The sequence below is a fragment of the Crinia signifera genome, chromosome 11 (assembly GCF_055691185.1).
Source record: "Crinia signifera chromosome 11, ASM5569118v1, whole genome shotgun sequence".
Lineage (NCBI taxonomy): Eukaryota > Metazoa > Chordata > Amphibia > Anura > Myobatrachidae > Crinia > Crinia signifera.
The window spans coordinates 76226736-76251143 of NC_139227.1; the positions used below are offsets into that span (position 1 = coordinate 76226736).

General features: G+C 45.3%; 1 protein-coding gene, 1 long non-coding RNA gene and 1 other non-coding gene across 6 annotated transcripts; 1 reads left to right on the top strand and 2 right to left on the bottom strand.

The window, feature by feature from the left end:
* The first annotated feature begins 98 nt into the window (after nt 1-98).
* MRPL49 (mitochondrial ribosomal protein L49) lies at nt 99-17830 on the top strand. Of its 4 annotated transcripts, none has more exons than XM_083165047.1 (4): nt 99-217; nt 13094-13256; nt 17214-17341; nt 17500-17830. In XM_083165047.1, exons 1-4 carry the CDS (start codon nt 209-211, stop codon nt 17644-17646), a joined length of 447 nt encoding a protein of 148 aa, XP_083021173.1. In that variant the 5' UTR covers nt 99-208; the 3' UTR covers nt 17647-17830. The 4 variants fall into 4 exon arrangements, with proteins under 4 accessions (XP_083021173.1, XP_083021172.1, XP_083021170.1 ...); XM_083165046.1 differs by lacking the exon at nt 99-217 and adding an exon at nt 8583-8648; XM_083165044.1 differs by lacking the exon at nt 99-217 and adding an exon at nt 9462-9594.
* On the bottom strand, nt 7332-9351 carry LOC146045922 (uncharacterized). Its single transcript, XR_014465681.1, has 2 exons — nt 9105-9351; nt 7332-8563 (listed from the first exon to the last, which is right to left on the bottom strand). It is a non-coding gene; the product is annotated as an uncharacterized LOC146045922 (long non-coding RNA).
* LOC146046537 (small nucleolar RNA SNORA57) lies at nt 8898-9030 on the bottom strand. The gene has a single exon (XR_014465934.1). It is a non-coding gene; the product is annotated as a small nucleolar RNA SNORA57 (small nucleolar RNA).
* Nucleotides 17831-24408: the final 6578 nt, after the last annotated feature.

Here is a 24408-nt window from a genome sequence, read left to right on the forward strand (position 1 = left end):
ATGGGGCGGGGAGAGCGTGTCGGAGGAGGTAATACGCAGCTCTTGTCTATAGCAGACCATTCACAATATCAGCGGCGTGGGTCAGAGGTCAGGCACTCTGCTGTAATTGGAGCAACGATACAGAGGGTCGTATTCCGGTTATCGGATTGGACGGTAATTGGGGCGGGTGTGAAGACAGTCCAAGATAGGCTGGTATCGTACTTCCTGCATGTTGCCGGTAAGATGGAGGTGCTGGGACCATAGGTGCCGATTTATGTTTTTGCTGGTGGGTGCTCAAGCCAAAAATGTAGGGGAGGGGCTTCATGGGGGCGTGGCCACAAAATACTACTGATTTATATTACGCAGCACAATTGTCTCCAATATTCAAATTATGGCAACAGGGCCAAAAACATAAATGCCCACACAGTGCCAAATACATAAATGCCCCCACAGTGCAGGTACATAAATGCCCACACAGTGCCAAATACATAAATGCCCCCACAGTGCAGGTACATAAATGCCCACACAGTACCTGTGCCAGCGACGAGGGAGGGGAAGTGCAGTGGGACACGGGCGAGTGGGCCGCTGCTGAGCGGGCGGGTGCTCATCAATTCCCGTGGGTGCTCGGGCCCTCAAGCACCCACAGAATCGGCACCTATGTCTGGGACAACATGAAATTCTCATCCATGTCCGCAACACATCCCCCACCCCTGCTATACAACCGTCGCGGGAGCGGGATGCACCAGGCTCCGTTCTGTACTCCCTATGCCTGTCTGGCCCCGGGAAATACACCTGTCCGTGGTGCAACGCTCCCTACTGCAGCCTGACCTGTTACCGGGGTCCTGGCACACCGCCTGCTCCGTGCTCTTCTACCGGGAGTCGGTGCTGCAGGCGCTGCGGGAGGAGGCCGATCCCCAGGAGAGGAGGCGGATGGAGGAGATGCTGGCTAGCTACACTGGAGGAGGGAGAGGCTGCCGCGGAAACTGTGCCGGAGCTATCAGGGGTGACGGGGGAAGAGGAGGCCGATTTGTGGGATACCCTTAGAAGGAGGACTTCCGCCGGCTGCTACACAGCGGGGACATCGGCTTTCTGTTACCCGAGTGGAAGCCGCGGTGGGAAAGTAATTCACAGCCGCCGGGGGGGATCTGGGAAGGTAACGGAGCTGCCAGTTGCTGCGGGGGGCCCACAGACTCTGTCGGCGGGAGATGAGCAGGTCCTCAGTGGGGCTGATACAGGACCAAGCAGCCTGCAGTCTCCGGGTATCACTGATACGCCAGACAGGAAGGGGACCCTGACACACGGGTTGGACTGGAGCAAGCTCCTGCGACCAGCGATTAGAACTGGGCTGAAAACGGGAGCGCGCACCTGGCGATTTATCGCCGGTGCACACTCCCATCACTGGCAATATGGTCGCTAGCGACCATATTCCCAGCGATATCAGCCCCTATCGCAGCCGTGTGTACACGGCTTGACCCCCTTTCACACATGTCTTTTTTGTTTGGGTCCCACACTGGATACTCCACTATGATGATTTTAGATATATACATTTTTAGAGAGGCATAAACAATTATTAATTAAACCTAAATCCAGATCCTGTATTAATTCTTTGTCAGAAAAATCACACTTCGATCATTTATAGGTCGGAGGTGCTCCCCAGAGTCAGAGGTAAGTATATTTTTTTAAAACATGGAGAAAAGAAGACTCATTGTGGGGGCACTCTTAAGAAATGTGTGTGTGTAAATATATATATATATATATATATATATATATATATATATATAATATACCACTGATACGCCAGACAGGAAGGGGACCTTGACACACGGGTTGGTTCTAAGCTGTGGCCCTGAAGAGCCAGACACGTCCCCCTGTGCTGCAGCGCCCACCATACTCACTAACCCTAATACAGGCAGCCCTGCTGGCTGCCATGCTGCAGCGGTCTCTGAGCACATTGTACAGGTGTCCTGTGACCTGGAGGATACACAGGCTGACTCTTCATCCCACATGGCCGGTGAAGGTAGTGATACTAATAAGCCTAGCAAGGAACCTGTAATTACAGAAGTGCAGACTAAAACCGGGCCCCATGATTCCAAAGGAACCCCACAGCAGGGTCTCAAATTGGGCAGGGTGCAAGAACGCACCATAAATAGCAATGAGTTACAAGGTGTATCCACAAGACAGCACCTATGGATTGTGGACCAGTCCAAAGTGTCTCCAGTTCCTCCTCTCCTACGTTCCATTCCCCCACTGAGCTCACTCACTGTGGAAAGAAATCCAACTCACCAAGGTCCTCCGGCCGACTTTCTCGGCTCATGATTGGCCGCTAGGCAGCCAATAGAATCAATTTGAGGAGAGGCGTGGAAGATGAAACATCTCTGCGTCTCTCCACAGTCCTTGTAGGGTACCGGACGGAATCGCCGGCGTTTGTTATTTTCAGAAGACCTGCACTACTTCGGACAAAAGAGGACGTGATCTTCACTGGAGGACCTTGGTGAGTTGGATTTCTTTCCACAGGTCCCCCTATAGATTTCTTTGGATCCAGGACCCCGGACTCTTCAGCCCTGGAGCCCCGCACCCAGGAATCAAGGCACTGGACCATGGAGGCCCGGACCCAGGAGCACCGGACCCCGGGACCTACCGACGGGCTCAAGATAGGTAAGTATCAGTATGTGTGGGCTTTGGATGTATTAGTTTTATTTTTCTTGTGTCAGTGTGTTTATTTTACTATTTTTCATACTGTGGAACTACAAGTGCCAGCGGGCCCTTTAATGCCCCACATGTTGGGACTTGTGGTTCATAGTTCCACAGTATTAAACAATAGTTAAATATTTTTTTTACACAAAGATCAGCCCGGTGGCCACCGCTCCAGGGCCACCGGGGACAGCACCAGACTTCAGCCTGGTAAGGTAAGTCCTTGAGGGGGGGACCCCTTTATTGGGGGGGTCCCAACTCCCCCAGGGCCCCTGGCCAGGCTGAGTGGTCAGTAGGGTGAATGCTTTGGCCGGGGGACTTGTATAAAAAGTCTCCCCCCCCGGCTGTGGCATTACCCTGCTGGCTGGTTTGGCCTGGGGCTGGTTCTAAAAATACTGGGGACCAATAGTCATTTTGTCCCCCGTATTTTGGGAACCAGCCCTGGACCTGGTTTTAAAAAAATCGGGGAACCCCTATTTGCCGGGTTTCCTGATTTTTTTTATTACCAGCCCCGGCTCCTTCAGCCTGGTGCTGGTTACGGCTGTGGGGGGGACCCCACGCCGTTTTTAAAAAAAATATATTTATTTTTCGATTTATTTACACACTGAAGCCTGCACGGATCTGACTGATCCATGCAGGCTAAAGCCAAATACGACAGGAAAATAAAGTATTTTCTTTCGCGGCCGTTTCACGCTAATTAGCGGCCATATTTTCAATACGGCCGCTTAGTAAATCAGGAACCACTATTCTTTTGAATGGTGATTTCTGTCGTATTGTATCGATGGTGTAATTATTCGTATATTTGTAAATACTAATACGAATGTTCCATCAATACGAATACGAAATTTTTTATTTTTGGCATAGTAATCAGCGCTGGTCCCGGGGTGTCCTGCAGCAGGGTCCTGAGGGAGGGAGTCCTGCAGGCAGCGCTGGGTCCTAAGGGTGTCGTGCAGGCAACACTGCCATTGCAGGATGCCTTGGCACCTTCCTAACCACTAGCAGCAGCACAAAAGCCCCACTTCCAATGCAAACACCCGGCAAGCACGGACACCCGCCCCCGCAATTGTCGCAAACCCCCCCCCTATTACCGGCAAAACCAGAGTCTCCGGCACCCATGCATCCCTGTCATTACCGGCACCAAGGTCAAGGTGCCGCTGCTGTGCTGTAGCCGCCAGGTCCACGCACCATCCCCCCTGAGCCGCCACCAGCCAGGTCCCAGAGAGCCTGCACCGCCTCTACTGGAGTCAGCTCATCGTTGCAGACTCCCCTAACCCCCGCGATCGGTACACGCACCCCCCAACTATGCTCCCTGTCAGCTGCCTATGCACTTCACGGCTCTCCCTGTCCTGTCCCCCGCGATCTCCAGCACCATCCCCAGTGTCCCCCCACAGCGCAATCCCCCCGGTACCATCACCATCCCCCCCCCCAGCATCCCCCTGCAGCATCCCCAATCCCCCTGCAGCATGATCCCCCAGCACCATCACCAGTATTCACCATCACCAGTGTGTGTTTTACCACTTTCTATTTTCATACATGAAGTGGATGCTTGTGTATGTAATGCAGAGGTTTTTTTTAAGTATTGGAATGTAATAGGGAATGAGTATTTTGAAAACAAAATAAATGGTTATAAATGTATATGCAAATTTATATAGAAATCTGATGCCTTTAGCAATAGTAACAACTTATAGCCACCAGTTCCACCTCTCTAGTGAGTGTGGTTTACATCTGTGATGTAGGCCACAAGTGCTGTCAACCCAGCACCATGCCTACTGTATCACCAAAATTGCTTTTCAATGTATGTACATGTATGAATGTATATGTAATGTATGTGTGTATATGTATATATATATGTAATATGTAATGAGAAAGTATTATTTATTGTTGTGATTGGGAAGATGAGAGGGAGGAGGGGAATACCATATGATGTAGGAGGTAAGAAGGGTGCAGAGCTGGTTCCAGAGGAGATTTCAGAAAATACGTAATAAAGTGTAGTCTGCGCTCAAAATAGCAGCTTTTTCTATGTGGTACGATTTGTTATTTAAATAAAAGCGCTTGCAAATGGTAAAATGTTATTTAAAACATTGAGCTGTTCCGCTCAAAAGTAAAAACAAAAAACAACGTGAGTACAATGTTTACAGCCCTTCGTGGGTATTTGGGGTTGTGGGTCCGAGTGGCGGTTCAGATATGCGGCACTATTTGTGGAGACCTTGGCAGCCCTGTCTGCCCCTAAGCTTATCTAGATCTTCTGGCCTTTCTATCTTCTTCCAGAGGAGAAGCAAGCCCACAGTAACTGGCCTCACACTGTAATGCCGGCCACACATAAGAATGATATCGTACCAACCAGCCACTATCTCCGCTGTCCCCCTCTGTCACTGTTCCCGTGTCCCACTCTGTCACTGTTTAGCATGGTATGTACAGTTTTGAGATAGCATGTGCAGTCTCTATTTAAGTGCCGCTGGACCGCGGCTACAATATAGACGGCTGCTGCTAGCAAATTTTTTTTTATAATGTGTAAAAGTTAAGTTTTTTGTTTCCATGCTCAGCATGGTATGTGCAGTTTAAAGAGAGCAGGTGCAGATTCTAAGTGCCGCTGGAACGCAGCTACAATATAGATGGCTGCTGCTAACACGGAAAACAATTTGGGTGGGATAGTTACGTCCTTTTTCTATGCCTAGCATCGGCGGCTGTTACTTTGTACAGGGGGTGAGTTGGTAGTGCATAAGAAACAGGTAGGAAGACGCATTTCGCCCCTCCCACGGGGCTTGCTCACATCCTCTTTCACACATAGCAAATTACCAGGTTAAAAACTATCAACCCGGTAATTTGCCCGAATTACACAGGTAGTGTGAAAGGGTCAACCCGGGTCACAAATCCCAGGTCGACAACCCTGGTAAAAACCTTTCACACTACACAAATTACCAGGTAGAATTGCTTCACCCAGTAATTTGCTGTTATGTCTGAAAGGGGTATCAGTAGCTTTATCTGATGTATGATTCATTGGTTAGCAATAGATTCATTTGAATGTGGTTTAATTGTCTTTCACAATGCACTGAATGTTACAAAGTGTAATGCTCTGCAGGGTAGGCTATTTACCCTGAAAACATCTATATATTATATTCCCATAAGAAACAGCCACTTAGTAAGATAATAAAGTGGTAATTAGATTGATAAGTTCCCAAACCAGTTGATGTGTTTAAAAGGGGCTTTCGTTCTGCCTTATCTATAAATATTCACATGTGACGCCTGTCAAACTAGTCATTTCAGTTCAGAAGCTGGTGCAAAATTTCACAGGATCTGTGTGAGACCCTGAGCAAACCCAATTAATGTTCTTTTCATTTTGCACCAGAGCAGGTAGGGCACCGCTTCCCCTCACTGCACATCAGTTATACTGTCCCATCAGCTGAAAGGACAGGGCTACCAGAAACATGTTCTAACCGCTAGGTGCCAATCATTCCCTGATTCTACTTTTAAGGGGCACATCTGAAAATGTATATAAGATTGATATACAATTCCCACAATACTTCATAAAATGTATCCCACTTTATCTAATCAGTGACTGAGATCCTGGTGATTTCCTATATATACACACACAGTATGGTGGCAGCAACTTCTCCATTTTGGGATGAAGTGTCATAATATATATTGTAGAAGTACTAAACCTGTGTCTGCCCCATAAGTTTATATAAGCACTCGCTGCTTAGACACCTTAACAATGCAACTAAAGCCACAATTCTGATTTTATGGAGATCAATAAAACCCCCTGATAAGACTTTTTTAAACACAGATCACCACTACATAGATGACATTTCCTTTGCATCTTAAAAGATGTTGAACTTCACAAGCACTTGGCTGCCTTGTTTGGGGTTCAAGGAATCCTCTTTACCTTTCCTCATCTCAGCCTTCTCTCCCTTGTTCTTCTGTTAAACATCTGTTTTGCCACTTTAGATGAATCACATTTCAGGGTCATAAGACATTAACATAAGTTTGATTCTCTTGGCTTTGTGCATTCCTTTTAAAATGTGGATCAGTTTTATTTACTACTTCAATTATGTGGAAACTTCTCAAACTGATCACTAGTTAGACCAGGTGTATAGTGAGGTCATGGAAACTGGGTTGGTGCACTGCCTGGTGTGGACATGCTGGGCCATATTGCTGCTCATTTTAAACATCTGTCCTGCCATTATTGAAGGCGGTACACCAAACCGGTTTACAGGACACCTCCATATAGCTTGGAGTTGTTGGTGAATTTCAGCCCTTTTATGCGCAGAAATCTGGTCATTCCATAAACCTTCAGCAAGTGACCAATATCAGCACTTCCAATCAGTCACAACTGTAAACATCTCTTCAGTTGCTGTATGTACTACCCTTGTTCTTTAGAACACATGATTTTATGGATTACTTTTAAGACATTATACTGAAGTGGTGGAAAGCAGAATATCCCACAGATCAGCATACCAGTGTTCCTGGAAGTCAGAAAGCTTGCCTAGAATACAGCTTCTGCATACATTGTGTCCTGCTGTGGATACCAGTGTCCCCCAAAACTAGTGACTATGGCAGCAATTAGTGTATACCTCTGCTGACTCCAGCATAAATGATAGGCAAGATGCAGTATGCACACTCCTAAAAGAACCATTTAAAAAAAAAAAAATGATAAACATCAGTTTTGTTCAGAAAGTTTATTCATATTACAATATACAACTGTCCAGAATCTAACAAACCGAATTTTATAGTACACATAACCCACCAGTCACCATTTAATATGAAGTATCAGTATGCATTAGACCTCATTTCCCCACAGCTTAAGCAACTGCATTTGCTGGTTCACTCAAGAACAAATGAGATTAGAAGCTTAATTTCCAATAGCCACATGCCTTTAAGGACAGTGGGGTAGCTACGTTGGCTGGTTGGAGGAAAGTTGGTCTGATGTGTGGCCAGCATTACTGTCTGCCCTGCACACCGAGGGACTGAGCCTCTGCAACTCACCAAATGTGTTAAGCCGTGTACTGTCTATGCCTGCAATTCCCAAATGAGTTGTGAGCCCAGCCAAGTCTTATGGTGTGTACACACGGCATGCTAGAGGGCACAATTTACACTATATAGTGCAGACATGGGTCAATTTTAACCTGTTAATCATATTGATCTCCCTCAAGTTGGGATCTTTAACCCAGACTAAAATTACATAAATTAAGCTGGCCACACATCAGAACTACCAGCAACCAATCCTGATTGGGTCATGATTTTCCCCCGGCAGCTTCCCAGACACAATAGTTATTCCAGTAAGCCAGCCTCAACTAGTGGGGCCTCAGTGCACCAGCATATGTGGCGTATGAGTCAGATGCTCATGTACCCCTCTCCCGGAAATGTATGCATGAGAGACTCACCAGCCACCAGGACTGTATTGCTGGCCCACCCACTGAGGATGGCTCCATCGGTATGGGATTTCACATAAGATCTGCAAATCCCAACATGCTGATCATTAGCAGTCTTTTCAGATCGTGTGCACAGCACACATGATCTAAGGACTCATAATGTGCACAAAAACATAATGCATCACACTACACATTTGAATGGTGCATTTTGGGCCTGAAATAGCTCTGATGTATGGCCAGCTTAACTGAGAAGATATACCAGCTGCTTTAGCAGTTGAAAAAAGATCTTAAAAAGTTACCACCTGCAGTTCCAGCACTTACATCTGGGGGCACTTCATATTTGTAGATACCCTAAAATATGAGATTCTCAACTAAAATGGATTCCAGCAGGTTAGCGTTAAGACAGAAAAGTAACAGTACAAATCACCCCGCACAGCTCCCCAACCTTGGGCCTCCACATACAGCACTCTTCTGAGATATCCGGATGTAACAAGGCAGCGGCTGGTTCTCACCTGGCAGAGCACCTGCAACAGAACAGGACATGGATGAGACATAGGAATGACAAAGCATTATAGTGTCAGCTGCACAGTTCAACATACAAGCACTGGGGTATGTACCGATATACAGCACTATGCATCCTACCAGGATATCATCCCAACACCAAATTATGTACACAATGACCGACAGTACCATAAATACACATATCAGCAACGAGATAGTGTAACAGATCGTATATAACTTAGATTCATATATGCGCGCCGTATGTGCCCGCACTACCCCTCCCCCCGTTGTATAGCGATGACACGGCGGCGCCACATAGACGCATGGGTGACTGCGGCCAGGCCCATTCCGCACGACACTTGTCCCGGTGATTGAGGATAGAACCAGCCCAGGTAAGAGCAGGCACCGAAGACATAGCACCGGGTATCATCTACCTCCGTACATTACACGCAGGGGTACAGCCAACGCCCTGTATGCCAAGAAATAGAGGCTCAGTACATACAGAACACCCCGGCCCTCACCCAACCACATGCCAGCCCATCCCAGAGAACCATCGCTACTAACCTTCCAGCGTGCACAGAGACCGGGAAACGGCGTGTCAGCCCCTATATACCCTCCCGTAGACACGCCCCATTCTGTAAGATGATTGGCCAGGGCGGTAGAGACTTGGACCGAGGCTTGGAACGCGGGAAAGGGCGGAACGGAAGTCGGTCCGACCCTGACACCACGGGTCATCAAGCGAGGAGGGGCGCCACCGCAGGAAGAGCGAGTAACTGACTGAGGCTCCACATTTAAAGAACAGTCGCACTGGTAATACGGTTGTTTGCAGCGGCCATATTGGTACTCCTCTCAGAGGGCCAGACTCCGCCATATTGCTACACCCACGCATGCTGCGTATAGCTGCAGTGAAGATAGGAGGCAGGTAAGCGACGTTCCGTCCATATTTCTACACCCAGTAACGACGAGAACCTGCTGCCACTACCACGAAAAGATGGCTGCCCCCTTGCTGAGAAGGGCAGCAGTAAGAGCACTCCGAGTGGCTGTCCGGCTACAGGTACACTGCTGCTCAGGCTGCATTCATTGTGATTTAGTTTAGGATTTTGTCCGTACAATAATAGCTGTGTAGCTTATCTGCCGTACACCACAGATTTGTCATGCATATTACAGTTGTGCATTGCAAGCTGTTGTAGGTTTCTGGCACTTGTGTAACTACAAGTCCGGACAGCTTCTGGCTTGCTGACAGGGCTGACTGGCAATGGTTACCCTGAGGGGCTGGCACACTGCTATAAATTGGATTCGTGCCACTGTCATTCCTTTTAGTACATCCACATCAAGACTCTCAAGCTGGGTACACACTATGTGATTTTTGTTAACAATATGCATGATAACCATATCGTTAACAATATTATTGTGAACATCGTTTATACCCCTTTCACACCATCCTAAATTCCCGGGTTGAGTCCGGGAACAACCCGGTATTACCTCTGGTATGAAAGGTACCCGGGACAAATTACCGGGCTAATTTGCCGGCAATCCAACCCTGCTAGGTAGCAGGGTTGTTCCCGGGTTCATCCTGGGGACCTGGCTGGTGTGAATGGGTTACCCGGATTGCCGGGTCCTCTGTGTCCTGTCCAGTGGGGATTTGATGCAGGCGCAAATGACGGGACAGCCAGTGGATAATGATGACGCAGCTCTCTGGCGAACAGTGAAGGCACCGGAGAGCTGCGTCATCTTCATCCGCCACCTGTCCTGTCATTTGCGCCGCCACCTGTGTGGATCCCTGGCTTGCGCGGAGGACCAGCAACCTGGGTGAGTATTCTCCCCACCTCCTGCCGGCCTCCTTCCCGCCCCTTCACACACCAGAAAATGCAGGGACTTTTCTGGTGTGAATGGGAGTGGTTTCCTCCTGAGGAAGCTGCTGAGAGGTATTTTGAGGCGGAGAAACGCGTTGAGATGACGGAGGGGACGCCCCTGGCTACCACTAGACACCACCAACCGTTGATCTCGGATATGACCGTGCAATAGGACTGCACCAACAGTCGGAGAGCATCGCGGTATCTATAAGCCCCAACACCCCATCACTGCTCCAAAGCTGAAAAACTTATAAGTATACTTTTAACCTTGCATGTGCACATCAAGTGAGGACTGTGCTATTTATGATTGATCCTATTTACTGGCTACAAAGTAACAAAGTTCTAGCATGCATGCAATTAACCACTAACCAGTTCTGAGAGATGGGAATGGACTAACAGTTTTATATATGTTGTAAGTCTTGTTTGTCTATTGTTGGCCACAATATTGTTATATTTTAAATAAATATATTCATAATCAGCACAGCGCTGTTCCATATTTCTTTTTCCTTTTGCTTGGTCTACACTAAGAGGTTCAGGTAATCCCCCCCTTTTTTGGTATGGCTGCAGTGCAGAATATTCTAAATCAGCACTCAATGTCACTTTGCTCTTTTTCTGCGTAGGATCAGCCTTTGTGGAAAAGGTCACTCCTAGAACAGATGATACAAAATTGGAGCTTTCAGCATCCTTTGCTTGGAGTAGGGTTCCACCGTTACAGTCAGGTAGTTTTCCTCCCACTCATGAGTGTACCAGGTGAGACAGCCATGTTGTGCGCACCAGAGAGGTTACACTGGGAGTTAAGCCACACAAGGACCCAAAGCATGCGTGGGAAATAGAATAGATACAGGTGAAGTACATCTTGCCCATGGAGGTATAGCATGCAGTCATGGCATACAATGGTGTAAAAAGCAGGAACAGGAAATCTAGGAGACCGGTATGTGGAATATGCACAATCCTGGGTGGGGCCACGTGCTGACTGATGGATGTGGCAGTATCAGCAAATGGTTGGTTATTGTAACACAGAGTTAAGAGTCCTAACTTAATTTGTGGCATCCGAAAGCTTATAGTAAAGTACCCCCTGAAGGACCCAGACAATGTTGCTGCAGCCACAAGAAAGAGACTGTTGGTGCATTGGTAGGGTCCCTGTTCAATTGGAGATGGAGACTGTCGATGGTAGCATGGTGGTGAACCTCTTTGTTTTTACCTCCCAGTGCAGTGATGGGGGGGGGGGGGTCTTCTCCCATGGAATCCTTCAACTGTGAGACTATCCTTTGCACATTTGGTTCCTTGCGTTTAAGTCACTGCGCATTTGATAGAGTAAAGAAATCCTGTACTCCTCCTCAGACACCCCTCAGTTCTCTTTAGGCTCCCTACATGCACCCCCGGGTTGCTGTAGGTATCACTAGGGACCTACATGTTGTTGGGGACTTTACCCTTCTGACTTTTGAGGAATTGTGTGAAAAATACGGATTAACAACTAGACACCATTTTGCATATTTATATGTCCTTCGTTTACTTAGTGTTCACGATATGCTGTTTTAGCAGGGTGCCATGCCCTGCCCTATTTTTAAAGGGCAAATTGCAGACTACTAGAACAGTCTGCTGCCTGTCCCCACGAGGAAACCCAGATGCCCGGCACTACCCTGGCAGTTAGTTTGGCAGGGCCTGGCCCTCCCCAATGATGATGTTAGCAAGTCTGCCCTGCCCCCTTTGGTGATGTCACAGCCTGGGCCCGCCCCCTTTTATGCCCCCACCCTGCCCAGTTCCTAGAAGGAACACTATTACTAATTCCCACAATAGGTCACATAAGGAAGGAACTGTGCCCTATTAAGTGTCTGCACTTACGACCCTGGTCATAAAGGTGCTATTTATTTATTGCACTGAATAGTAGTGACGTCCCCCTCTGAGTTCAGAGCAAGCATGAGGGACAGAATCTGGATGATTAAATTGGGGACCCCCCCCTTAGCATTCTGTGGCTATGATCACGCGCCCATGCGGTTTGTATTCTTTGTATGGCAGCTTTTACGATGTTCCGAGATCCTACATTGATTATGCTGTTTGCTGCATGCAGTGCAGATTTATTGAATGCAGTGTTGTGTATTTCACTGCAGAATGACCTGCTATAATCCGGCAATGAGTAAAATGCTAATACAGACACGGGGGTTGACTACTTTATATGGACACTCGATAATAGTCAAGGTGGCCATACACTTGTGCAATTGAACAATTTTTATCCGCTTCGACAGCTCAGTATGAGAAATCAAGTGAAAGTGTCAAATTGCATGTGTTTTGAGCTAGTGTGTACATTCAATATAGTTAACGATGACGGAGGTCTTCCAAACATGAAGCGACCTGCATGTTAAGCGGCAGATTTCGTTCAGCGTTTACAGACCATATCGGCCGCGTCCCCCATCGTCTAGTGTGTATGGGGCTTTATGCAAAGGCTTTAGAAGGAGATGGCTAGTTATAATGATCCTCACTTACTACAGAGTGGTTCTCACACAAACTATTGCTCCAGGGTTGGAATCACTACAGTATACCTCCCACCATCTGCAGGATGTAATGAGACCTGGCATACCAGTGCCCCAAAAGAGTGTGGGATCTCGCTGAACGACACACATTAGACATATTATATCACTTTCCACATAGAGCATATGTAATGAAGAACATCTCTCTGCTAATTAACTCTTTGTTTCTTTCCAGCGGCCATGCAGTGGGCAAGCTGCCAATGTGACTGCTCAGTACCCGGGAATTATAGAATCACATGAAGAATTTCACTTTGTGGAACGTCTCATACCACCTACTCAAGTCCCCAAACCACCAAAACATACACTAATAACTCCGTCTGGGTGGATTCCCCCTAAAGGTACTGTGCTTATTATTTCAGATGAGGTAGGGCCACCTTTAAGAGAGCTGGGCCCCTGATCTGGTGTAGCTTCCTTCAGGTTCTCATTAATTTAATAACTAGCCAACCATCAGATTACCTTCTGCTATGTTAGACAAACAGATAATGTGCGTATACAGAGCCCTCATGTTTTCACTTCAATCAATTTTCATGGGAGCTGCTTCATCTGAGGTTTCTTTGTAAAGTTATGGCTTCTCTATGGTATCCATGACCTCTTGCTGACAGTATTACATTGATCAGCCATAACATTAAACCCACCTGCCTAATATTGCGTGGAGCTTCCTTATGCCTCCAGAACAGCTCTGACCTGTTGAGGCATGGGCTCCACAAGTCCTCTGCCCCCCACAGGAAAAAAACAAAACTATTGGCCCACAGGATTCAGTATGAAATCCCGGCGGTCGGGATCCCGGCGTTCAAAATCCCGACTGCCGAAATCCCGACAAGGGGGGGGACGTTTGATCGCGCCCCCCCCCCTTGCTGGCTCGTCACGCAGCGGACCCGGTGCCTCGCTACGCTCAGTACGTTAATTTTATTCTCCCTCCAGGGGTGTCGTGGACACCCACGGAGGGAGAAACTGTCGGGATTTCGGCGGTCGGGATTCTGAACGCCGGGATTTAAACTGCATCCCGGGCCACATATAAAAAACAATAACACTGGTCCCCACAGGTAACAAATATAAAATACATTCACCTTTTAAATAAATCGAAGAGACCAGTAAATAACAGTTGAACTGGTGGTGGCTGTAAACTGGTTTGGGCATCTCTAGATCTGGGGGCACACTTGAAAAACACTGCATTCGCAGATTAAATCTTGAGTTGCAAGGTGGAGTATTCATGGCTTAAACTTGGTTTTTCCAGCACATCCCATACTGTAGATCAGTGGTTCCCAACCCTGGTCCTCAGTACCCCCAACTGTGCACATTTTCCAGGTCTCCACACAGAATCACAGGCAAAATAATTAGCTCCACCTGTGGATCTTTTAAAATGTGTCTGAATAATGAGGGCACTTCTCAAGTGACCTGGAAAACATGCAATGTTGGGGGTACTTGAGGACCAGGGTTGGGAACTACTGCTGTAGCTGCTCCATAGGATTGAGATTGGTGGAAGTTGGAGGCTAAGTTAACAACTTGAACTCTGTAATGTTCAAAGTCAAAGAAGAGAAGAAGAGTTTGTGCGGATGCACTCCTTATTGGACAATCATAGAAACAATATATAAATGGTTTTATTCCTTTTCAAATATAGTTAAGAAAGTGGGGGTTCCTTTTATCTTTATTGGGACTGGAATGGATAAGGATACCTCCACATGTAGCGAAATAAGAGGTTAAAAGATTTTTTTACATTAAACAACAAACAGTGTTCTAAGATAGAAAAAATGTGAGTAAAGATTTTTAAAAGTGTAGGTAGATACGAATGTTGGTGCTAGTATTCTGATATAAATTGGGGTATATTCCCATTGGGGTCCTTACATGTATTTATAATTCTGTACCAATAAAAATTATTACCACACGTGTTTGTTTGTTATTGCTTTATAGGGGCTATCCCATCAGATATACTCTGAATTTATCTCTTAAAGAAATCCTTTGAGGATCTCTACAGGGAATTTGACCCTAGAAACTGTATGGGAATACATGCTCTGGTGAAGATATCCCCAATTATATCGATTCTGTACCAGTGTATATAACACTATTCAGGGAAGTTATCCCTAATTACTTTGACTCTGGGCCAGTGGATATAACACTCTCTGGGGAACATACCCCTAAACTCTATAGATTCCGTACCAGTATATATACCTTGGGAATTTAACCCCATAGAATCACATAAAAGCACACTTTCTGGGGAGAATACCCCTAACTATATTCCGTGCTAGTGTATATAACACTCTCTGGGGAAGACACCCCTAAATTACGTCAACTTTGTGCCAGTATATGTAATAGTCTTTGGGGAATATACCCCTAAATACCTAGAATCTGCACCAATATATAACACCACTTGGGGAAGTTCTCCTTAAATTGCATTAGCTCCTGACCAGTGGATGCAACACTCTTTTGTATTGGTGTATATACCTGGGGAATTCAACCCCATAAAATTACATAGGAGCACACTCTCTGGGGAAGATACCCCTAATTTTCTGTGCCAGTGTACGTAACACCCTCTGGGGAAGATACCCCTAATTATACTAACTATGTGCCAGTGTATATAACAATTCTTGGGGAATATACCCCTAAATGCATAGACTTTGCACAAATATATACACCTAACCCAAGTGGGGAATCTACCCCTAATTTATAAACAACTGTATTCTGGTGGGAATACTTGTGGGGAATTTACCCCTCTAATCAACGTCCTCTGTCAATACACAGTTGACATATGGGGAACTTATCCCTAAAATTCTACTAAACTACATCCAAGGATCCCCTATGGGTGGTATAATACAGGGATATACTTCAGATAATATCCGAGAAAAGCCCCTATAAAGCAATAACAAACAAACACGTGTGGTAATAATTTTTATTGGTACAGAATTATAAATACATGTAAGGACCCCAATGGGAATATACCCCAATTTATATCAGAATACTAGCACCAACATTCGTATCTACCTACACTTTTAAAAATCTTTACTCACATTTTTTCTATCTTAGAACACTGTTTGTTGTTTAATGTAAAAAAATCTTTTAACCTCTTATTTCGCTACATGTGGAGGTATCCTTATCCATTCCAGTCCCAATAAAGATAAAAGGAACCCCCACTTTCTTAACTATATTTGAAAAGGAATAAAACCATTTATATATTGTTTCTATGATTGTCCAATAAGGAGTGCATCCGCACAAACTCTTCTTCTCTTCTTTGACTTTGTATGTTAATGTTTGGGATAGCACCCCCACTGTTGTGAACCAACATACAGTGGTAGATTGCCCGCCAAACAGAGGGCACTAACTGTCTATTTTTTGTGTGCAGAACCCCCCCAAAACCCCTATCCACTCTGTAATGTTCCTCTGATCATTCTGTAACAATTTTAATAGTGTATATCCTGGTCAATGCTGTGTCAAAGTAACATCCACATGGATAGCAGAACCTACCAGGATATTTCCTAGAGCAGGACTGGCCAAACCGGTTCTTAAGATCTAGCAACAGTCCACGTTTTCCAAATCACCTAGCTGGTGCACAGCTGTAGTCATTACGAACTGTCACAATTTCAAACCCTCTGCATCCATTCCTACTATGGATGCACAGGTGGCCTGAAAAACTTGAACTGTTGATAGATCTTGAGGAAAGGTTTGGCCACTGCTGGCCTTAAGCATCACACTGCCTTGCCTTTTCCCCATAGTGCATTCTGGTTCCAAATCTTCCTCAGGTAAATATGGCATCAGGCCTCCACATAAGATAAAAAGTGATTTTATATGACCATCGTAGGTGCTTTTAGTGGTGGAGAGGGGACAGCAAGGGCACTACGAATGGCCTGCAGCAAGCTACAATGCATTGTGTTCTGAACCGTATTATAGCCAGAATTAACTTTTTTATTTTTATCAATTTTTGCCACAATATCTCTTCAGTAAGATACTACGGCCTAGCCGTCTCTCCCCAAGCTCCTCGGTGATCATTGAGTGCCCATAATCTTATCGCTGGTTCTCCAGGACCACTGCATACTGGGAGCATCCTAGATTGAGTTGCTTAGATCTATACTTACCCATTTTCCTGCTTCCAACACAAACATCAAGTGTGTTGACTTGCTGCATAATATAATGCACCCCTCCACAGGTGCCATTGTAACAATATAAATCTATTTTATTCACGTTATCTGCTAATGTTATGGCTGATCAATGCATATTGCCTGCTCTGTATCTACATTAGTTCAGGATTGCAGAGATATTTCCCAAATCTTTGTCAAGTTAAATATTGTGTTTTATTTCCCTCTCAGACACCATCCCGACAGATCTACCTTACATTGTGCGACGTTCTCGAATGCACAATGTCCCAGTGTACACAGATATAACTCATGGTAATCGACACATGACCATTATCCGCAAAATTGAAGGCGACATATGGGTGAGCGTGCATAGTGAACTACCTTGAACATACAGACTAGAGGCGTTTTTAAAATAATATTATTCAGAAAGGCCTTTCTGAGCGATTGTCTAGTGTGTAAGGGCCTAGGTGTTAATATGATAACTGGAATTTTTATTTTTTTGGTATCCTTTTTTTAGGCTCTGGAAGCTGAAGTACGAGACTTCCTGACCCAGCTAACAGGAAAGACACCAGCTACTCAAGTTAACGAGATCAACCGCACAATCAGGGTCAAGGGCTATTATGATAAGGAATTAAAAACATGGCTGGGTGACAAAGGCTTCTGAAATGGCTAGTAAGGGAACACCAGTCCTGTGGACAATGGATAACCTAAAGGCTGCAGTCATTACCAGTTACACATCACATTGACATACTGTCTATGCTAAGCAAACAGTAAAGGCATAGTATTTTTTTATTTTGAAACCTGAATCTTTATAAACTTCAATTAAAATGACATGTTCTAGAACATTGTTTATGGAGTTTCTTTTCCATGGATTTGTTTGGATTTTGCACTGGTCGCTATTGGGGTCTAGTGGTAGTGTGTACACTCCATCCCTTCAGGAGGAACCTATACAAGGCTGTAGCATATTTCTCAATGGGACAGTGTTGCTGGTAAAATACGCTTATTGAAATCTTCTGTCCAACAGACATAAATGACTCTATTTGGTTCTAGTGAAGCAACATTTTTCTCATTGTGCTATACTGATCCAGCTCCAATGGTGTCCGGTTATTTTAAATGCACCATTATAGGCCAGGTTTTAAGAATATCCATGCTTGAGCAAAAAAGGTTTAAATCAAAATGAGGTACTAAAGGCATCTCTGTCCTCAAGGCACCCTTGTCCAGGTTCTATGGATGTCTATAGCAGAGTTTTGGAAACATGGATTTCACTTGTAGGAACCAAAGGGGCAGATTGTAGCTGGCCAATGATTGTCTCCCATTAAGGGATGTGTATCGTTTGATCTGAGTGCATCAAATAAAATGCCCTCATCAGCCAGTAAAACAACTAAAGTCTCTTGGTTAATGATATGAAATGACTTCATGAACAGTTATTAAGAGTTATTGGTTTCAATTTTAGAAGGTTCTTCTTGCTTGATGGTAAACTATAGGGAGCTTGTTTGCACATCTGCACACCGAATAAATGTGATATTTTTAGGAGAGGCCCCAAATAATCTGATCAATAGAGGGGGTGCTGTTCCCAGCAGTCAAGTATACAATGATTTTTAGGACAAGAGAAAAAAGGGACTGCTGTGTGGGGAACGCACTAAAAAAATAAAGAGTCCTGCTGGACTGATCTCCCGCCCGTCCTCCGATACCAGGGCTACGTGTGGTCGCTGATGGAGAGACCAAATTCTTTACAACACCGCGGGAGGCTGCGGTATGGCTGGACAGACACCGACCACAACGTCATGCCCTGGCGCCTGAATGACTATACTCCCCCTACTTCAAGACTGATGAGTATATCTATATATAAGCTGGCGGACGCCACCTCTCGTTAACAGAGGCTTATGCAACTGTTTATATAGTAACGTACTTGCTTGTGTTTTTTGATTTTTCTATTGCTCATATAGTGCACAACTCATTCTGTAATGGAGGAACGCACTGGAAGGTGCTCCGTATCCGTGATACAGCGGCGCACTATATGAGTGCACTTTCGCAGCCCCGGGAGGCTGCGCATATATATATATGACCTAGGTGGGGAGCCGCTCTGGCTCTAGGTCATTAAATTCTTTGCCCCACTGTAAAGTTGTGTTTAGCACAATAGGTATACCCTAAGTATGCCTGTTTGAGTTACCCCCTTGGCCTGTGTTCTAGAGCCGGGGATAGATAGATAGTTAGTAGATAGGTGTCTATATGGTGACCTACCATTAGATACAGGGTTTCTTTATGGTATTTGCTGGGGCTCCAGGTGTGCCACAGTTGGGTTCTGGTATACGGGGTGGGGGGTTTGGGTTCAATTGTTCATTTTGGTGCACTTGCACCATGTGTTTTGTTTTCACGTCTTTATGTCTTTTTTGTTTTTTTTTCTATTTTTTTATTGAGCTATGACCGTGTGACCTTATCAATCTTCAGTGTCATTGTGCTCCCATGGGTGTGTAGAGTGAACTGGATTAGATGTGACAATGGGTACACTTAATTTTCTGACATGGAATGTGGGAGGTATTAACGACAAGGTAAAAAGATCCTTGGTTATTAGACAACTGAGGCAATACAACTCTGATGTCATTTGTCTCATGGAAACTCACCTAGTGGGTAGTAAGATCTTGTCACTAAAGAAACCGTGGGTTGGCTGGGCCTATCACTCTACATATACCTCTGCATCTAGGGGTGTCTCCGTTCTCATTAAAAAAACTATATCCTTCTCCCTAGACACCGTCCAGACAGACCCATGGGGAAGATTTGTGTTCATAAAATGTTCCATTCAATCTATCCCAACCCTTCTCATGGCAGTATATATTCCACCTCCATACTCCCCGTTTGTGTTAAAAAAGGTGGCAGAATTTATGGCATTGCACCCAGGGGTCCCCGCAGTGTGTCTGGGCGATTTTAACAACCTGATGGACCCTGCTTTGGACAGGATCTCCATGAAGAATCCCCAGGTGCGACCGAAAACAACCCCCTTTGCCAAGGTTGTAGCGGAAATGGGCCTGGTCGACGTTTGGAGATCCAGACACCCAACTGATAGGCAATATTCATGCTTCTCCCACTCCCACTCGACATTCTCGAGGATAGACTTAGCCCTTGCTACACTAGAAATCCTGCCCAGGGTCCGCTCCTCGAGATATGAGAGTAGAGGCATCTCGGACCACTCCCCCCTCTCACTGAATATGGACTTTGACTGTCAGAGGGGACAGGCGGTTTGGAAGCTTAACCCATACTGGCTCACAAATATGGGGGACGGCCTGGAGCTAGAGGCCGCATGGAGGGAATTTTTTGAACACAACTCAGAGGGGGTCCACACGGCAATATTATGGGACGCCTTTAAAGCATACCTCCGGGGAACGCTAATCCAAAGGATCTCTAGCTTAAAATCCTTCTTTAAAAAACGGGAGCTAGCTCTTGAAAATGATTGTATTGCAGCAGAACTGCGTTACTTACGTGATAGACTGGATTCCTCCAAGTCCTCTTGGCTGGAAGCCCAGAGGGAATGGAAAAACTGCTTGCTAGATAAGACACGATATAAATTGTTGTATACCTCCCATTCTGTATATGCATCTGGAGACAGACCGGGTAGTTTTATGGCTCAGATAGTAAAAGGTGAACGCAGGGCTTGTACAGTTACTGAACTACAGACTTCCCGGGGTGACACGAACCCCTGATATTGCAAGTGAATTTATGTCTTACTACCAGACACTGTATGAATCGAAGGCCAACTATGCCCTGGATGACCTACGCGCTTATCTACATGCCATCCCACTACCCTCACTGACCAGTGAACAACGAGATCTCCTAGACTCCCCCTTCTCTATTACAGAGATCACTGCGGCTATACAGGCTTCCCCTTGCGGCAAGGCCCCGGGCTCTGATGGAATCCCATCTGAGCTATATAAGAAGCACATCACCTTCTTTGCATCACACCTGCATTCTGTCTTCCAGCGAATATATGACACAGGGTCCCTCCCAGGCTCTATGTCTGAAGCAATAATAATTGTTATACCAAAACCTGACAAAAACCCTAAACACCCTGAATCATACCGCCCCATCTCGCTGCTTCCCACAGATGTTAAAATTCTCGCTAAGGTCCTGGCTACTAGATTGACACAGGTTATTACGCATATTATTCACCCCGACCAGACGGGCTTTATGCCCAACAAGTCCACGTCTGTCAACCTGCGACGTTTATTTACGCACATGCAGCTTCCTAGGGAGGACGCACCTGTGTCGGCCATAGCCTCACTAGATGCAGCAAAGGCCTTCGATTCTGTCGAGTGGGGATATCTCTGGGAGGTGCTAGACAGGTTCGGTTTTGGCCCCAGATTCACCAGGCTTATACAAACCTTGTACTCCACCCCGACAGCCAGAATTTCGGTTAATGGGTATGTGTCGGAGTCCTTCCCCCTCTACAGGGGCACGAGACAGGGCTGCCCCCTCTCCCCACATTTGTTTGCTATAGCCATTGAACCCTTAGCCTGTCTAATTAGAGACTGTACCTCAATTAAAGGACTGACGGTGGGATCTAGGGAGGATAGAATAGCGCTATACGCAGATGACATTCTCCTTTTCATCCAAGACTATTCAGTCTCCCTACCTATATTAATCGACATTATTAATGAATATGGTCAATTCTCTGGTTTACTAATAAACTGGTCCAAATCGTCAATCACCCCGCTGAGAGGACAGGCCACAGACATCTCAACCAGCCTAGCCCAGCTCCCTTGGACAGACAAATTTAAATACCTGGGCATCTGGGTTACCAATGCCCCAAGTACATATATACAACTAAACCTACTCCCACAAATCTCTTATCTCCGCTCCAAGATCCCAATATGGAGCAAACTCCCACTCACGATCACGGGAAGAGTTAACCTAATTAAAATGGTCTGCCAACCTAAATTATTATATGTCCTCCAACAGTCCCCAGTCTACATCCCTCAAAAGTACTTTACTCAAATTAACGGCCTCCTATCTTCAATTATATGGGCTAATAAACGACCAAGGATTAACATACAAACCTTAACCAGATCCAAAGACAACGGAGGTCTGGCGCTCCCTAATTTCCAACACTACTACTACGCAGCACAATTACTGTTCATTTGGGAATGGCTGAATGAGACGGTTGACGCCTCCCTGCACATGCAGATGGTAATGTCCGCTTCCCCCGATTTAACCCCCCTACAGGTACTCCTAAGCAAAAATGCAAAGGCAGCCAAAATCCCTATAATTAAACAGGCAGTAATTGTATGGCAGCTGGTGCATAAGCTAATGGGGGGCAGGGGGTGGGACCCTGACACTCCAATATTCAACCCCGGGGGTCTACCGGAACTCTCCTCTTTGCAAGTGCGGGAGACATGGAATACCTGGGGTGTTGGCACGTTGGGGCACTTGTATGCGAACAACACTTTGAAACCCTTCCAAGAATTACAAATGGAATTCCCTATCCCCAACTCACAATTTTACAGATATTTACAGATGCGACATGCTCTCAATACTCAATTTAAAACAGTTCCTCTGACTCTTTCTGACTCCCCGGTTAAAAAACTACTAAGCGGCAGACCACAGGGGCACTTAGTCTCCATCGCTTACTCGTCTATGCAACAAATTCACCACTCTGACCCGCTAACCCCCCTTAAACTAAAATGGGAGGCTGATTTGGGACCCCTCTCAGATGACACATGGTCCTGCGCACTTGAGGCCCCAAAGCGGTCTACTACTGCTATTAGATATCAGCAGATACAAATGTTTATATTACACAGAATATATATGACGCTGGTTCTGTTGTGCCGTATTGGGGGGGCTCCCTCATCGGCCTGCCCAAAGTGTGGCTCCCTGGACGGTTCTTTCATACACATGGTATGGACATGCCCTAAGATCACGCAATATTGGAACGATGTCATTGGGGCTATAGAATCCACAGGCATACCTAGAGTGGCTCTGACACCAGAGTCCTGCCTGCTAGCCGCTATAGATGAAGAGATGTTACCAGACCCAGACAGACGGTATGTAGTTAACTTATGCACTCTGGCCAAGGTATGCATAGCCAGATTGTGGATGGCTGGGGAGGTCCCGAGGTTGGGCGCCTGGGTGTCCTTAGTGAATGAGGTGATAAGCCACGAAAAATTTGTATACTTGGCCAGGAAGTCAGAGAAAAAATACTACGCCATATGGTCTAGGTGGTTGGACTCCACATACTCAGGGAAAGAAACGCCTGCCGACTAGATGATGCGGCTCTACCCTCGTGGCTGTAGGGACAACCTCAGCTCAAAATACTGACTAACTTGGGTGGTATGATATGCAGGGATAGGAACATACTGATGGACCCATGAGACACGACCTGTATGCCGATATGCCTCCCGCCCCTCGCACATCTTATCTGAGACCCATGATACCTACACTCTGGGAACTACACTTATAATACTAACCAAGATGCTGGACTGGGGACACGCGGTCAATTGTGCTACTTGTTAAAATAATAGAATTCACTGCGTTTTACTTTATTTTATTTTATAACTGAATCCTCCAATGTCACAATGTCATAATGGCATGTTATATGATGTCTGTTACATGATAGATGGGTGCCTCAGTGATCTTCGGAATGTCTTCTGGGATACTTGGGGCACCATATCCTCTGGAATGATGCTGTACATGTTTATTGATTTGTGCCAATTGTTCTCTTCCTTATTTTTTACTTTCTTCTCTCTCCCTTTCTTTTATTGCTATATTTTTTTTATTTTTTATTTTTATTTCTTTATTTCTTATTTGCTTTAAAATGTTAATGTTTAACCTGCAAAAAATTCAATAAAAAAACGTTTGAATTAAAAAAAAAATAAAGTCATAAAATGTAACTTTTATTTAGTGAATCATTAATATTCCCAGAATTTACTATACGGGAAATGGTTTTTGCAGTGAAAAATAGGGGTTAAAAAACTTTTTACATACAAACATACATTGTGTTTAAAGAAAGAAATAGTGTTTTAAAATCACATTTGAATCCAATTCAAAAGATGTTAGTTTAATTTCTGTCAGTGTCGTTGTGCAACATGTGATTTTCTCCCTCTGTGGGTAACCGTTTATAATGGTGTAACGGACCTGTTGTGTCAATAAACAGTTATAAGGTTTATATAATATCCAATAAAGATCTGAAATGTTTTGTGTTCTTTGGCAATATATTTTATTTATCCACCATTTGGTGCCACCTATTGGTGATTAATTATATTGCACTGATTTCATCAGATAGGGATCTTGTTGGAAATATCTTTATTTTTTACCATTTATTTATAAATGATCTTTTGGTGCCACCTACTGGTGGTTAATGGTAATGCACTGATTTTCAGTGTAATATACACAGTGGAGCTTTATTGTGACACATAGAAGATTTATCAAAGGGAGAGAA